Source organism: Electrophorus electricus, chromosome 7 (assembly GCF_013358815.1).
Source record: "Electrophorus electricus isolate fEleEle1 chromosome 7, fEleEle1.pri, whole genome shotgun sequence".
NCBI lineage: Eukaryota > Metazoa > Chordata > Actinopteri > Gymnotiformes > Gymnotidae > Electrophorus > Electrophorus electricus.
The window spans coordinates 15,011,611-15,027,052 of record NC_049541.1 but is presented as its reverse complement, the minus strand read 5'-3'; the positions used below and the strand labels follow the sequence as shown (position 1 = coordinate 15,027,052).

The window sequence follows — 15,442 nt, the reverse complement described above, 5'->3', positions numbered from 1 at the left end:
CATATTCAACAGTGTGCTCCAGATTGTGAATGGAAAAAATCATTTTAAATAGATTATGTCCAATTCAATGAATTGACAGTGATCTTAACCCATCAATTTGAAATTAATAGTCAATAGCAATTAGCATATTGTTGAAAGATAATACACTCAACATTTAGACAAATTACAAACTGAATTATAATAAATACAGTACTGAAGAATTAAACCAATGCAGTATGTAAATACAATATGATGCAACACTTATGGACTGCCTGAATATCAAAGCAAAAGGAAGAAGTTAGTTAAATAGTTAAATTAAAACAAGACATGGCTTTCCAAAGGAAGAAGCACGGTGGATTTCAGAATTATGTTTGTTATTCCCACTTTCACTTTCTCTTCCCTTTAGAAAGTTCTGTGGTGCAACGATTCTGTTTCTCAGATAGCAGGCTGAACACAGCACACACATCCATGCTGGTCAGGCAGTCATGGAAGACCAAAACATGTACCAGTCATTCTAAATGAACTTAAATGATCCCAAATTAATTTGCCATAGAAGAGCAACTGAGAGGATGTCCTGTGGGTGTGTGGGGTTTTGTCCATAATTTCTACATTTAGTCATAATCATCCACCCCAGTGTTTCATAACTCAACCTTTTCTGAAGTGAAAGGAGAACTTGGCTAATACTGAAACAGAGTTGAGCAACATCTGCGCATCCACCCCAGACAATACCTAGGCTCCTCCAGTTCATTGTGGTTGCCTGTCTGGAAGCCTGATGAATGGACTAAGTTTTCTAGAGCCCACAGCTTAATAAGGTAATGAAAAAACTCATTCATTTTTTTAGTGATATTAATTTGTATAAATCAATGGGAAAGTTACTGAATGATCTGTGTTGTTTCTTTTTCACATTTATAAGCGATGCCCAGTTACATAACCTCATGTACTGCTGACTCACGTTAGAGAATGATCAAGGTGGCCGTGCCACTGCTCGATTTGGCTCAGTCTCAGATTTTTGAACCAGATTTTTGAACTAGACATGCAGCTGTCATTCAGGTGGGAGAGCGTTTGTCCTTGCTTCAAAGTGTACAAAATGTCCTTCTTAGGAAGTTGTTATAAAACTGAACCACTTGCAGTATCTTATATCCAGTGGCACAACCTGTGTGAAAAAATGTAAGTTTTAAAGCTACAACCACACTTTTAATAGAAGCAAAAATTCTTGTGCCCTCACAGAGCTGGTATGAAGTTAGAAAAGATAACAAACAAACAAACAAATCCCCAAAACAAGCCTCTGACAGCATCCTCTAACCTGGCATAGGTACGTCCTGAAAGATCTTAAGTTTTGTGGGAAAAGTATTACGAAGTTCTATGATAAATAAAAATGTGCACATGAAAAATATTTAGATAAAATTTAGTTTGTAGGGAAATTAATAAGAGTAATATCAGACGATTCTTATTTGAATATACACAAAAGTATAGAGAATGATTTGTTTGCATTAGGGGTTGCTGCCGAGTGCTGCTATCCCCACAAATACAATAGGACATTTTAATATGCAAAGTTATAAAGTGTCGTGTTTTATCCTTATAAAATGTTCACATTATTCTCCAGTTCTCTTTGGCTTGTTGCGTCAGTACGGCGGTGTGTATTCACACATAGTCAGGTCATTGTCCCGGTTACATTAAAGACTACAGCTCCAGTCAAATTAGAGCCTCTAATTGGCTAATAAGCACGTCTCCTGCATTTACAGTACAGAGGGGAAAAGTAAGACAAGGACGAACTGCAGCCAGTGGGCCGCTTCCACACCGGCTAGCGAAGACACACAAACTAGGAAGCTCTGTGACCTGCATAATCTTTGCCCTGACGGGAGAGGAAATAGACTGAAGTGTGATAACAGGAGGTCTGTCATTATTGAGCTTCTGTGTTTGAAGAGCTGGTGTGTAAAGGAGACAGGCTCTAAAAAAGTCTGCTGTTTTTTATGGAATTTAACTTTATTAATCATGGGGCTTGTCTGACAGGAAATGTGGCGTGTAGGAGCATTCTAAAAATGAGGCTATGAATTCCTGTCACTTTTAATATTCAAATAATCATTATTAAAAAAAGATTTGGGATGAAATCAGTGACATTTATTTATGAATGTAGTTGTACTAGGGAAAAAAAAGCTTGGTATTCATTTAATGTATTTTTAGCTAGATGGCAATAAAAGTTTATTTTTGGATTTTTCCAGAAATACTATGGTAGCCATTGAATAACTTCACAGTTGGCCCTTTGTGAACTTGACCACGCAATGGCAAGATGGGGCACTTTCCCCCAAAAGTGAGCTCCATCCTATATTTAGCTTTTTTGTGGACTAAAATAAGATGAGAGCCCTGTTCTTGATGGTCTTGATGGTTAGTTTTTGAGATGAGATGGAGGACAATGGCCTTCAGAGGGCAGAGTTCAAAACAGGCCCCTGGGTGATCCACAGGCCGCATACAACAAGGAACATTTGTCTTGGAGTCCCTGAAGCAGAAGTGGTTGCATGTGTGTGTGTGCGCGAGTGTGTGTAATGGGGGCAGGAGAGGAGGGGGTGTTGTTTTGTGACTTCACGCAAGCAGAATATGGTCCTGTTGAATTGGTGATATAGTCAAAACAGGCATCTTATGGTGATCAAACCCTCTGGATCTGTGCTCTGATGACTCTCTATTTGAGGTGATTACCGCAGTAGCCAATAAAAAGGCCAGGCCTGGTCCTCACACTAATTAGGTCACTTACTACAGCCAGCTGGTTTATAAAGACACTGGGGGGCAGGAGAGGACAATCACTGTGCTGGTAGCCTTAGCCTGGGATCCTACTAGGAGTTCCTCCATCGGGTACAGAGGACACAGAGGTTGTGAGGATGCCACACTTAACTGACTGTGCCTACTACAGGGTGCGAGACAGAGCCCAAGTTTCATGCGTAAGGACTTTTCGTTTCACTCCTCAGAGCGACTCCGCTTCAGTTTTGAACAAATTCGGTTCTTGTGGTCTGTCTGGTTGATTTTTGGGGGGTTAGCAATGGTAGAACGTAAGTTATGCTTCTGAAGTTATTGTCGGAAATATCTTCAGCTAGGTTTATTAGAATTTACATCTTGGTTTTGTATTGTTGGATTGTTGGGCCTGATATCCTGACTACTGAAATTATGTCTGGATTACAGCATGATGTAATCAGGTAATCATGTGATGTAATCAGTAACATTTATTTCAGAATCTATTGTAATTTTTGATTAGTCCCAGCATGAACGCTTTTGGAACAACAAATATTCTATGAAAATATTTTCATGACAAATGTTTTACTTTGTCTGATATATGTTTAACTTACGGTGTGTTCTCAGACATGTATGCTTTTATTCGAAGGCACTTCGAATTTCCTTTGTGCATGAATGACAGAATGAGGAGAGCACGTCTGTCTCAATCCCCAGGTCCAGAACCACCTGGAGACCGCTAAGTACCACCTCCACCACGCCCAGGCCCAGCAGGTCAAGCAGTACCTGACACTGGGCAGCAAGCTTGCGGGCCAGCCCCACCCAAACCCGGGCCAGGCCCTGGGCACCATGCCGGTCCTGCGCAATGGGCACCTGCCCGTCAGTGAGAGCAGCACATCAGGCAGCCCCGTCACCCTGCTAACCCTCACCAGCAGCCACGATGGCGAGGTGAGTGTCATAGCACCACAGCCAGGCTCCCACCCCCACGCTCATCGATAGCTTCAGTGCTGGCCAGGAGCAAGGCGGGAAGGGCTGTTTGCTTTGATAAGAGGCTTTGTGTGCAGGCTGGACTAGGACTAGGTCTGTAGCTCCCCCTGCACTGTTTCACTCCAAACTGACTTAATGTCTATTAAGCCTAGTACCTATCAAACAGAGACATTTGCGTGAGGCTAATTCAGTGACTGTTGACAAAGGACAAGAGCTACACTCTAATCACTGTTTTTGTTTTAGTTTCCAGTGGATGAAGTTATTGATGACCTTATTAGCCTTGAGTCTGGTTTCAATGATGGCAGCTTGGAATGTATGGATCCTAGCATCATAATGCAGAATAATGTAAGTATGGAATCTGTTTACTCAAACACAGATTAGGAAAGGTATAGCACTAGTCGTTATTTCAGATAAATCTCTTAAGAGCATTAAGGGGGAATTAATGACCAGCAGTGCAAGTGGAACATTTTTATCTCTTTTTGGAGTGCTTAGGAAAAAGAGTCTTTCTTTGTTTGAGGTCAGATTAAGTCCAGGTAGGAGTCAAAGTTCATGGTATTTGTGGGGGAAAGACTTAAATGATCTCTTATTCTAAGATGTGTAACAATATAGATTACCCACCTAATACAATCAGTGCATTGCGTGGTATGCAGAAAAAGTGGTAAGGAGTGCAATGCGTGGACGGTCACGCCTCTCATCTCCATGGGGACTGCCTAGGCCAGAAAGTTTACACATCAAAGGCAGTTTGAATAAAAACACAAGAAAAGAGGGATAAAAAAGTGAGGTGAATAGACAGTCAAATAGATAGAAAGAAAGAGAAAGACAGAGAGAAAGACAGACAGTGTGTATGGGAGATTCATATGCAGATAGGAAATGCAAGGAAATGCAATTTAACTAAAACATTAAAAAAAATACGTAGATAGGCATTTAGGGATACAAGTGCCCCCTGTATTCCCTGTATTTCTTTGACCACCTAGAAAATTTGCAGCATTTTGCTGATGCTTGTGCCTGGACAAAGAACTGCTTGAGTAGTGATTATAGTGACACCTGAACTTACTAGAGAGGCATGCAACACTGAAAGAGAAACTGTCAAATTGCATTCCAGTGGGAAAAGAAAGACAGAGAGCGACAGAGAATAATAGTGTTACGCAGTGTGAGATAGGAAAGAGAGAGTGAGAGAGATCGTGTATGAGAGAGGCAGTGAGGCACTGGATTGGCCTAATGCCTAGTCTCCCACCGGGCTTGTTCAGAAATGATACCGTGCTTAAACGGATCAATTCGTTCTAATTAGTCATACAGTGCGATGCATCACATTGCCTCCCCATGTCAACATATCCGTGAACACGGATGGGAATGGATTGAAGTGATTACAACGCCGGCAGTCTAGGGACTGTAGCAATCTTTCATTTTGATAAGCACCCTCTTCTTTGGCTGAGATAATCAGAGAGAACGAGCACAGCAAAGCGAGCAGTCAAACAGTGTCTGCTTGTGTCTCCAGCTCTCCAACACTGGCCATCTTTTTAAACCATTACCGCACTGGCCTGAGAAACTGGAATTCACCTTAGAACAAAGACATTGGCCTTTCACAGATTCCTTGGCCTTCAGTATATGATTTTGTGAGATTTCATATTGCTCTGAGACAGCTTTGATAATCCTTATCTAACATTCCCAGTCAGAGTGCAAGCCCAGTGTGTTACGAGAGATGGAGTTTGTTGGAGGCTTGCCTGGTGCTCGGTTGTGCAAGGCCGTGCGTGGTGCTAAGCGCGGCATGCCAACGCTGGCAGACGCTACCCTTCACACCCTGCTCCTGTCAAACACTGAGCATGGGAAAATGACACAAGTACAAATGACGAGTCCCGTGTTACTGTCACGCGTTCTAGGATGAGACATTAAATCACCATATCATATATCATTATATCATCACTCATATAATGAATTGCTGGACCTTGAGTTGACAATTTGGCATTTAAAGAAAAAAAGACTCTTAGATATCAGTAATTAATGTAAACAAACATTAATACTGTAGCAGATAAGTGTCAGATACACATATTCATCTTCTGTACTTGACAAATAGTAATATATTAATATGCATAAGTACATAAATGGCTAGTACAGAGGAATCCATTTCACCCTCTCCCTTCCATTGTCCTCTCTTCCCAAGGTGCCCCTGAATAGCAGTATGCTGGAGGTCTTCAGTGGTGACCAAGGTATGACCGCCCCTCACGTCGGACTGATACCCCCTTCATGCCCCACAAAGCTCTCTGTTAAAAGGGAAGTCACAGGTATGGAGCTCAGCTGCCATCCGTCCAGCCACTGGGGGTCTGGCTTCCCAAAAGCAAGGCCGGGTGGCGGGACAAGCCCTGACTCCAGAGCTCAGTCCAAACTCTGGACTTTACGATGATTTTGGGAAACCAGGCCCTGCTCTTAGCAAAGCCATGTCAAGAGAGGACTTTCATTTCAAGAACACAATATATGCTCCCCTCTGGAGTTAGTGTTTTAGTATTCAGAACATGAGTTGAATACTACGGGGCACGGCCTACCTACTGTAACGCATCTGCTGAATTGTAAATTTAGGACCAGTGCCTTAAACATAATAAGGTTCAACATGAAAGGAAAACATGCCAATAGGCTTTATGTCATTGGCTGTCTGCTTATTTTGGGCACTCAAAGTGCACATTGTTCGACTTGCTGCTTTATTGCATGTATTTCTCATTACCATGGCTTCAGTTGGCTGGTACAGCTGGCACAAAGGCCTCTCTTTCCCCCTTATGAATGTCACGCATCAAGTAAAGCTAATTGATTTAGGAAATATTAAGGGTGCCTCAAGAAGTCTTCACCCTGAGAAGGGAAAATAAGTCAATTACCGTCTTTTCCACATAAGCGTGCAGCCGAACAATGAGCGGTTACACAGGGCTTAAACGGCCCTATTGAAACAGCAGAAATGAATTGAGGAATCCAATCACAGACCCCAATTACATAATTTGAGAGAATGCGAGTGAGACTCGGAATGCTAGAGTACTCAGCCCGCACCCTGCTCTGGCTTGTCAGCAAATTTGTGAAGCTGAGTTAATTGTCAGTGAGGGCATCTTAAAAAGGGGCGCGCAGTGCTTCTGCAATGAGCCGCAGAGCTGGAGTAGAGGGTCTGCGAGGATGAAGAAAGCTCATTCTGCTTGTTTGTGCATGTGTATGCGTGTGTGAGAGTGTGGGTGAGGCTGTGTGCACGCAATTTGTACTGAAGGCATGATTTCTGAGATTTGGGGCATGTTTAGGTTACGCTGAATCTTTCACCAACATAATTTCCTCAACATTCATCAGCCTTGTCTTCTCTCCCTTTCCCAGAGCACGACACCAGGGTCCTGGCAAAAGAGAGGCAGAAGAAAGACAACCACAATCTGAGTAAGATGCCATTTCCCTGAAACCCCTTAGGGCTCGTCAGTGCAAAGACCATCGCGTTGGCCTGTGTGCTACGACGGATGACTGTATTTCATTTCTCATTTTGTAGTTGAACGGAGGCGTCGGTACAACATCAACTACAGAATCAAAGAACTTGGAACTCTGATCCCAAAGTCAAACGACCCGTGAGTGACACTACTTTTCCTTTGATTCTGAGACAGAAAGCCATTTGCCTAGTTTGTTGACTCTTATAACCCACAGCCCATGCTAATAATGGCAAAATAGCAGGGCAGTATGAGGCAACTGAAAGGCAAGAGGAAAATTATCCCACTTTCAAAGTTCCACCTGAAGAGTTGCTGTGCGATTTCCGCACGCCCAGTGTTAAGTGCTATCTGCAGCTCCAAGCAAAGCTCTATTTGAGGGATGAAAATGGGGTTAAAGGTGAAGCACGTGCCATTTGGCGCAAAGTTGAAGTACAATCAGACCTACAGACGTGACTCAGGCCAGAGACGGAATCCGGCGACGCAGCTCAGTTGAACTTTTGATAGAATTTAAATGGAAGGTTACCGTTGTCGCTGTGCCATTAGCACAAGATAAAGGAGATTATTAGCTCTGATCAGACCAACGTCTTACTACATAGAAAGAGACAATTTTACTACACTTCCTTCCTTTTTACAAAGTAATGGAATTGGGAATGGCTGTACTTTACTTCAGATTCCAAAGTTCTTTTTTTTTTTCTTACCTTTTCTGACACCTATTTTTACTCAAGGATTAATTTTACCACAGAGGGGCTATAGAATGGCCTTCTGCAGACACACTTAACTATTCTATTAAAATTCCCATTCAAAGGCAATGTAATGTCCGAGAATGAATAATTGGCTGTGCAAGTCACCATTTCTTATTCCTAATAAAAGAGAGGCTTTTTGTGAGGGTATTTTTCCTGCATGCGTGACGGTTCTGCTGATGCAAAGCTTGTGTGAGAAAGGTTATCTTTGCCATTCTCTGGCAGTGATATGCGCTGGAACAAAGGGACCATCCTCAAGGCCTCTGTGGAGTACATTAAGTGGCTGCAGAAAGAGCAGCAACACGCCCGAGACCTGGAGAACCGGCAGAAGAAACTGGAGCAGGCTAACCGGAAGCTCCTGCTGAGGATCCAGGTGAGACAGGGGGTGTGCAGATACAGAGTAGGAAATGAAAAATTACAATAAAGAAAGCAACATTCAGAGGACAGACAGTCAGACAGTCAGACAGGCAGTCGGACAGCTTGACTCACATTCTGGCCCTCATCTTCTCCACCCCCCCACCCCCCTGACAGCTGAACAGCTCATCTTACTGATGTTTCTAACGGTGCCTCCCCTTCTGCTTTGGAGCCAAGCTAGCTGAGGTAATTACCTGATTAATAAATAGCGTGCTACAGCTCTGTCAGGAGACGAATGGGCCTGGAATTAGATTACGAGGCCTAATAATGCAGAAGAGCCAAACCTCTCGTCCCCCCTCGTCTGAAATTATGCATCACATTCCCGCGGTATTGACATACTCGGAACGGTCCTCATACACAGAGACATCGCAATTAGCCTCTGAAGTAATTACTCTGAATCTCTCTATTCAGCAGCTACCGATCCACAGCTTTGTATGTGCGCAGAGTCAGTGCTCACACACAGACTCACACACAGCGCAAGTCACACATGAAAATGGCACATCTAAGTTATTCAGAGCTCATACAATGTAATCTTTAATTTACTGCAACAGATACATATTTAAGAGTTTATAGGAAAGGCACATACAGACAAACACATAGGCACGCACACTTTTCATTCCCATATAGTCTTTTTCAGTGTTTTAACTACACGAGGTTTCACCGGTCAGATTATGCAGTTTGAGTCAGTTTGAGTGTTATTAACTCCATGACATGAAGGGACAGGCAGCATTTTCCCAGGTAAGCCTCATTCTTACCCTGTACGTCACTCTGATGGACAGCTAACTGGCTGCAGCCTGTCGTCTTTACTGCAGTGCCTTACTGAAAGGCTAGCCCTTGACCAAATGAAGGCGCTGCTTCAACTCCATCTATCAGCAACTGTCATGGCAATTTACTGAGGCCTGAGCCTCAGATCCTGTACATTCAGGGTGCTGAGACATTTGGCAACAGCGCAATACCTGATGTCTAATCTACCAGTGTATGTGGGTGTGTCTACAACAGGAGCTGGAGATCCAGGCTCGCGCTCACGGTCTGCCCAACGCTCTGGGAGCGGTGGAGATCTCGTCTCACCTCCTCAAACAGCAGCAGCAGCAGTCAGTCCAGGCCCCTCTGGTGCCCACTGTGCCCCAGGTCCCACCGGCTGCCCAGCCTCCTCTCTACGCTCAGGAGGAGCTGAACGGCGCAGAGTACATCCAGAGGAGCGCCCTGCCTGCCACCCTCCCTGTAGGGAGAGGAGGAGGCTCCTCCAGGGAGCAGGCCGACTCATCCACCACTTTCTCGGACCCGCTCTCCCACTTCACAGACTTCTTCAGCACCACGCTGAAAGAGGAGCACCGGTTGGAGGAGTTCCTCATGGAGGAGGCGCTGTCGCCGTTCAGCGCCGACCCCCTGCTCTCAGCATCCTCTCCTGCCGCGTCCAAAGAGAGCAGCCGGCGGAGCAGCTTCAGCACGGACAATGGGGACGACCTCTAACCGAGGGCGACCTGTGAGCTCAGTCCTTAGCTCCGCCCCGACCGCTGCCGTCTGGCCACACCACTGTGCTCCTGGAAGGAGAAAGCAGAGACTCTGTGCACGCGGACCACACGACTTACATCCTCCGACTACAGGAACAGGGAGACACGTCTCTGGGTTTTGTGCCAGTGTCGAGTCAGATACAGCCGATAAAAAAAGAAAAAGATAAAAAGAAGGGAGAATTAACAGATCTGGTGATACTTATCTACTGTGCAGTTGTGTCTGATGGACTGCCTTTAGTGTACATGCTTATGGCATGGTTTACACAATGGTATATGGAAATTGTATATTTGTAAAATGTAACATAATGGCATTCATAAGAACCACTAGCAGAAGAGAACAGGGTTTTTAAAAATCTCTGCAGAGCCTTAAGCAAAACTGATTAGCTTTACAAACACTCAAAAGAAGATGCAATACATATACAATTAGTAGGCAAAACCCTAACATGCCTTTTTATTTTTTTGGTTCATAAAGTATTTTTTAAGGACAATATGCATTTATGTATTTATATGTCTTAATCATTGTATTGTTAAAAACAAAAATCCTTAGACAATCTAATAATTTTTATAACTTTTGGGGGTGGGGGAAATACAGTAAACCCCTGTTTGATAAACTGACCCTGAATTTCTCTCATTCCTTACTCTTAAGGTGAATGTCTACTAAAAAAATCTTTAAATCTAAAATATCAACTACAAAATTTTTTTATGATCTACAAAAAAAACCAAACAAACTAATTCTGAGACACATACACTTTCATGCACACACAGGCGTAGACACACACACACATTCTCTCTCTCGCACACACACACACACACACACACACACACACACACACACACACACACACACACACACACACACACACACACACACACACACAAACACACACACACACACACACAGAGTGCGCTGATTGTGTAATAGAGCTACTCTGCAAAGCTGTGGGACTGATGAGGTCTTGGCCTGTCTGAAGAACAGGCAGCTGAGAGGTTCCGGATTTGAGTGACATCCTGATTGACCACTGATGAGGATAACCCCCTCCCCCCACCCCAAACACACAACCCCTAGAGATGCAGAAAACAGGCATAATTACGGCGGAGCAGGAGGGCTGCTTAACCACAGCTGCAGAACTCCACCATGTGGAGGTTACATTATGGTAGGCAGGGTTTTGGGCCACTCACCCACACCCCTCCCAGAAAGCAAACGTCCTACCCAGCAGTACATATAAACCCGCACGAATACTTAGCAACAAGTAGGGGTGTTTTTCCCATGCTGCTCAGGAGCTCTCTCTCCTCAAGTTTAGTTGAAGTTTAATTTGACTTGTTTTAGAACTATATGGCAGTAACTAAGTCTTTTGAAGTAAAATTTCATTAGCTGAGATTTTTTTAGGCAAATTCAAAAATGATATAATGCATTAATAATACAACAAACACTGGCGAGAGAAAACCATGTCAATGCATTTGGGCGGCTGGCCTGTGTTCCTCATCAAAGCCTGCTGAAATGAATGTTTTACAATGTTATTAGCTTATATGTTCCTCCATAATGAAATCGAAAGCTTTGGCATATGTCTCCTCTATGGCTGGAAAGTAAAATTGAACCACTGTATCATTATCAAATGCAGACACTCACTACAAAGTGCCGACTGATGTTTACGGGTAATTGGCCAATGCAATTACAGAAAGTAAATATGGATTTTCATTAAAAGGAAAACACAGGGAGGCTTGGGAAGGTCTTATGAAATTAATTTTCATGAGTGCATTTCAACTTTTCCTATTTGTCAGCCACTTTCAGTAGCGCTCTACATTTGCCAATACAGAGCTTTGATATCCTGCAACGTGATTAATGTAAACAGAAAAAATTGAATGTTTATAAGAACACTGCTGAGGCTAGCTCTGTAATCATGCCTTACTTGTTTTACATTACAGCAATTAAAGGACACATGCCAGACAACAAATATATATTTTTTCCTTTCTCAGTGTATACATTTTAACTGGAAACAATCTTAAATCGAAGTTGTTTAGAAATGACCTCTTATTCACCAAATTGGATATGGACCACGGCAGCATTGCGAAACAGGTCATCTGTAGTCAGCTTTGGTGTCTCCCATGAACTGTATCAAATTACTGTGGATTTTGTATCAGCATATATTATTTCCCTTCGTGACTGCAGCTGAAGATGCATTTACTGCAGTGTCATCATAGGTTCAGCAACAGGCCACAACATCTCAGCGGAATGCTGGTATATTTGGAGGCATGCCAAAAACAGAAAGCCAAACATTATTTGATAAACATTTAATTAATTAGTCTCTTGTCTCCTTAAGATATCCCTTGGACATTGTCAAGGGAGTTGGCATATGAAACACAGACACACACACATAAAAAAAAAAACCATATTTTTTTTTACACAAAGAATATAATGCTTTTGATTTTTTTGTTTCCGTTTATAACTGTAGCATTTACCTTTTTAAACTTTAGATTCATATGATCTCAGTTATTAAGCTGCCACAACCCTGATTTTTGCATTATTTTTTTACCACTGCATTGTTTTGGAGGCCGCATGCTGTCCTGTGTACAACCAGTCCACTTTCCGCTCACTCCCGTAACTCACCAGTAGATGGAGATAATACACTGTGTCGTGTCTCCTACTGCACCGCGACTCATGCCTGTCCCTACTCACGGTAGCCAGAAGTAAATCGCCACTACATACTTCTCAAAACTGACTTGAGCATCTGTAGTCTGTGATCCATTCCATGAAATTTACATTCACATTATACCTGGATAGAAAAGCAAAGGGGGCTTTAACGGAATCAACTGCTCAACAAAATTAACAGCTACACAACTTAACGTTCCCTGCATATATGTTAAAGTGCAGAGTGCTAAAAGCCCAGGCTTGTGAGAGGCTGTCAGGGCGAAGAGAACTATCCAAGCATCCTCAGCGAGTGCTGATACGGTGTGTGTGAGTGAAGCTCCCAAGAGCCTTCACCACACAGCACTTACCTGGCAGAGCTGCCACAGGCAACTCTAATAGTTAGTCCTGATTTGTACCTCAACACACACACACACACACACACACACACACACACACACACACACACACACACACACAGACCTCTATATTCTCCAACAGCTATCACTCTCTCCCATTAAACAGTGACTGTCACAAAAGCAGGTACACATACTAAACTATGTCAGTTCATAAATCAATTCGGCATCATCAAGTGCCGCTTTTAGACTGATAAGTGAGGAAGGACTGTGGATCCTCTTGTGACCCTGTGTGAGCACTAATGCACGCCCACTCCCTGGCCCTCTCTGTTGCAGCATACTTAACCATCCCAACATCCTCTGGGGCTGCGAACCTATTCTGTGTTTATGAGGATTGCACTCCAGTGGTACTGCACCAAGTCTCACATCACTGGCCGGAGAGCGGCGTATTAACAACGCAATACAAAGAGACGAAAACCCAGCTGGGCCCATGCTATAAAACCCTGCAATGTAATTTCCAGACAGTTCGATTGAATTGAACCAGACGCCAAAAACATAACTTCAAACAAATTGACTTCCAATTATTTGAGTGCACACTTCCAGATGTGCTACAGATGAGGACGCGGGGGCCAAAGGTGTCTCGGGCTGCGCTGTGCTCCACAATAAAGCGAAGGCTGAGCAGAGTGTGTTTTCAATCATAGGACAGGATGTCGGAGGACGAATGCGGCTGAGGAGAGAGGAATGTGTCATTAGGACAAAGTGAATCTACAGCTCTCCCAACACACACACGCACACACACAAGTGCCTCCCGCCTCCCTCCCCCCAAATGTACAGAAGAGAGAGAGAGAGAGAGAGAGCGAGAGCGAGAGAGAGAGAGAGAGAGAGAGAGAGCGAGCAAGCGAGCGTAGTGGGGTTTGGTATGGGGCAAGGAGTATGCTGTCCTTTAGCCGGGAGGTTTCTTTAATGCTAATTTGGAAGTGATCTCCAGCAAAACATTCATCCTGTAAAATAAATCATAGGCACAGGACATTTGCAGCTCCAGTCCTCCTGTGCATATGTATGAATGCATATTCATTTATAGCTATACATATATTTGCAAGATCATAATTCACATTTCATACATCTAAGAACTAGAAATACTATTCATTGTTTCAAGTATTCATTGTTTAAATTCCAGTGTAAAATGTTAGGTTAAATGTTATTGGTTCAAATAGTGCATCTGAAGATATTTCAGACAGCATGTCAAATAATTACACTTTAAAAATCACATGGTCTTAAGACAGGCTTGGTCATTTGGAGGGTTAACTTAAAACTCAAGTGAATAATATTTTAATAATCAAGTAAATCCCAGTCTGGTATGTAGGGTGTCCAATCACATTTTAAATGCAATTCATATGGATTCTGTGTGAACAAGCTATATAAAAACACATAGTTAGCCATTCAGGTATGTGTCAACAAGGAGCCCATTTTAAACATTAGCCAAGATATTTAATTAATTCACAGATTGTATGATTTAAAAACATAACCTTTCACAACATTTTACTCTTCCTATTATTTACTGTTTACTGTTATTTTAAAATTAGGCAATATTTCTACCATATAGACTTATACAACTTTAACTCCCAAAACTTTAATATTACCTCAGATTTAAATAATCAAAATTAGCTAATTTACTAGCCTAAATGTTTATGCAGCCTAGCATAAAACCTTTGCGTACCCAAAAGCAGGTCCTGTGGGAAAGAAAGGGTTTTGGAGATGTTCTCCTAAAATGTAACTAATCTGGCTAGTGTAAAGAATCAAATTTGTAGTTGGTGATTAAAATGTAAACTAGGGCCTACATTTACCACCCACTTCATTAGAAACACACAACTATAAGTGTATAGTTAGAGAAAGTCCATCTGTTGCCTTACCTAAATGATCTATCATGTAGCCTCGCCTCCACTGGATACCCGAGATTGCAGCTATACTTGTCAAGTCTTTAAACCAGTGCCTCTTTTTTGGAGCAATTGTGTAGAGTAAATCTATTATAAGAAAGGCTGTACTTACTTGTCACATTAAACTGCCATGATGTTTTGTCTTTTCTACTAAGTCTGTGTAAGCCCATTGAAAACTATGGAAAGAATCTACTACTGACCCCTGCTAATCAAAAATATTTAATTGCTGAAAAGCAGGCATATCCTAAAAAGTGTGTTGATGTAGAGCACATAGTGGCGTTTCTGAGCAATTTCCCTTTTCTATCAGTTTATTTCTAGTTCATGGGCATTTCCATTCTTTTCTAAGTTACAGCAAATGCGTTTAAATGATTGTTTGACTGCTGGGCCTGATATGCAGGTGTCACTACTGTGTGAACATAGTCTATCATCTGATTAAAGTCTGATTTGCTTTGGTCTCATGGACAGAAAATGAGTAGTAATGAAGATGGTATAGCTAGGTGCTCCAGTTGTGGAAAGCAACACGTGACCTACAATCTGTAACAGTAAATCTATAAAAGGCACCTGTAAGAAGATATATTCTATAAAAAGGCCAGATTATTTCTCTCTGTATGTGTGTGTTTTTGAAATTTCTACAGCCTGCAGGAACGTAATGAGGTACTAGACTTACATGTTTGTAAGAGCACGGGCTTGGGATTCTGATTTGGGGGTTTGTGTGGTTCTGTTTGTATACATCCAAATGGCTTTTTCTG

The 15,442-nt window shown here is 42.6% G+C and overlaps 1 protein-coding gene across 4 annotated transcripts in view; it reads left to right on the top strand.

The window, feature by feature from the left end:
• tfec (transcription factor EC) overlaps positions 1 to 10,350 on the top strand; it is a 35,981-nt gene extending 25,631 nt beyond the window's left edge. Inside the window, exons 1-8 of one of the 4 annotated variants that reach the window (XM_027019767.2) lie at positions 573 to 791; positions 3,412 to 3,642; positions 3,925 to 4,026; positions 5,840 to 5,885; positions 7,018 to 7,074; positions 7,181 to 7,256; positions 8,081 to 8,228; positions 9,269 to 10,350. In XM_027019767.2, the coding sequence (XP_026875568.2) occupies positions 3,544 to 3,642; positions 3,925 to 4,026; positions 5,840 to 5,885; positions 7,018 to 7,074; positions 7,181 to 7,256; positions 8,081 to 8,228; positions 9,269 to 9,739 (999 nt within the window). In that variant the 5' untranslated portion in view covers positions 573 to 791; positions 3,412 to 3,543 and the 3' untranslated portion in view covers positions 9,740 to 10,350. Of the gene's footprint in view, positions 1 to 572; positions 792 to 1,244; positions 1,292 to 3,379; positions 3,643 to 3,924; positions 4,027 to 5,839; positions 5,886 to 7,017; positions 7,075 to 7,180; positions 7,257 to 8,080; positions 8,229 to 9,268 lie in introns of those variants that run through there. The other 3 variants (XM_027019768.2, XM_027019769.2, XM_035528357.1) reach the window with 3 other exon arrangements.
• The last annotated feature ends 5,092 nt before the right edge of the window (positions 10,351 to 15,442 follow it).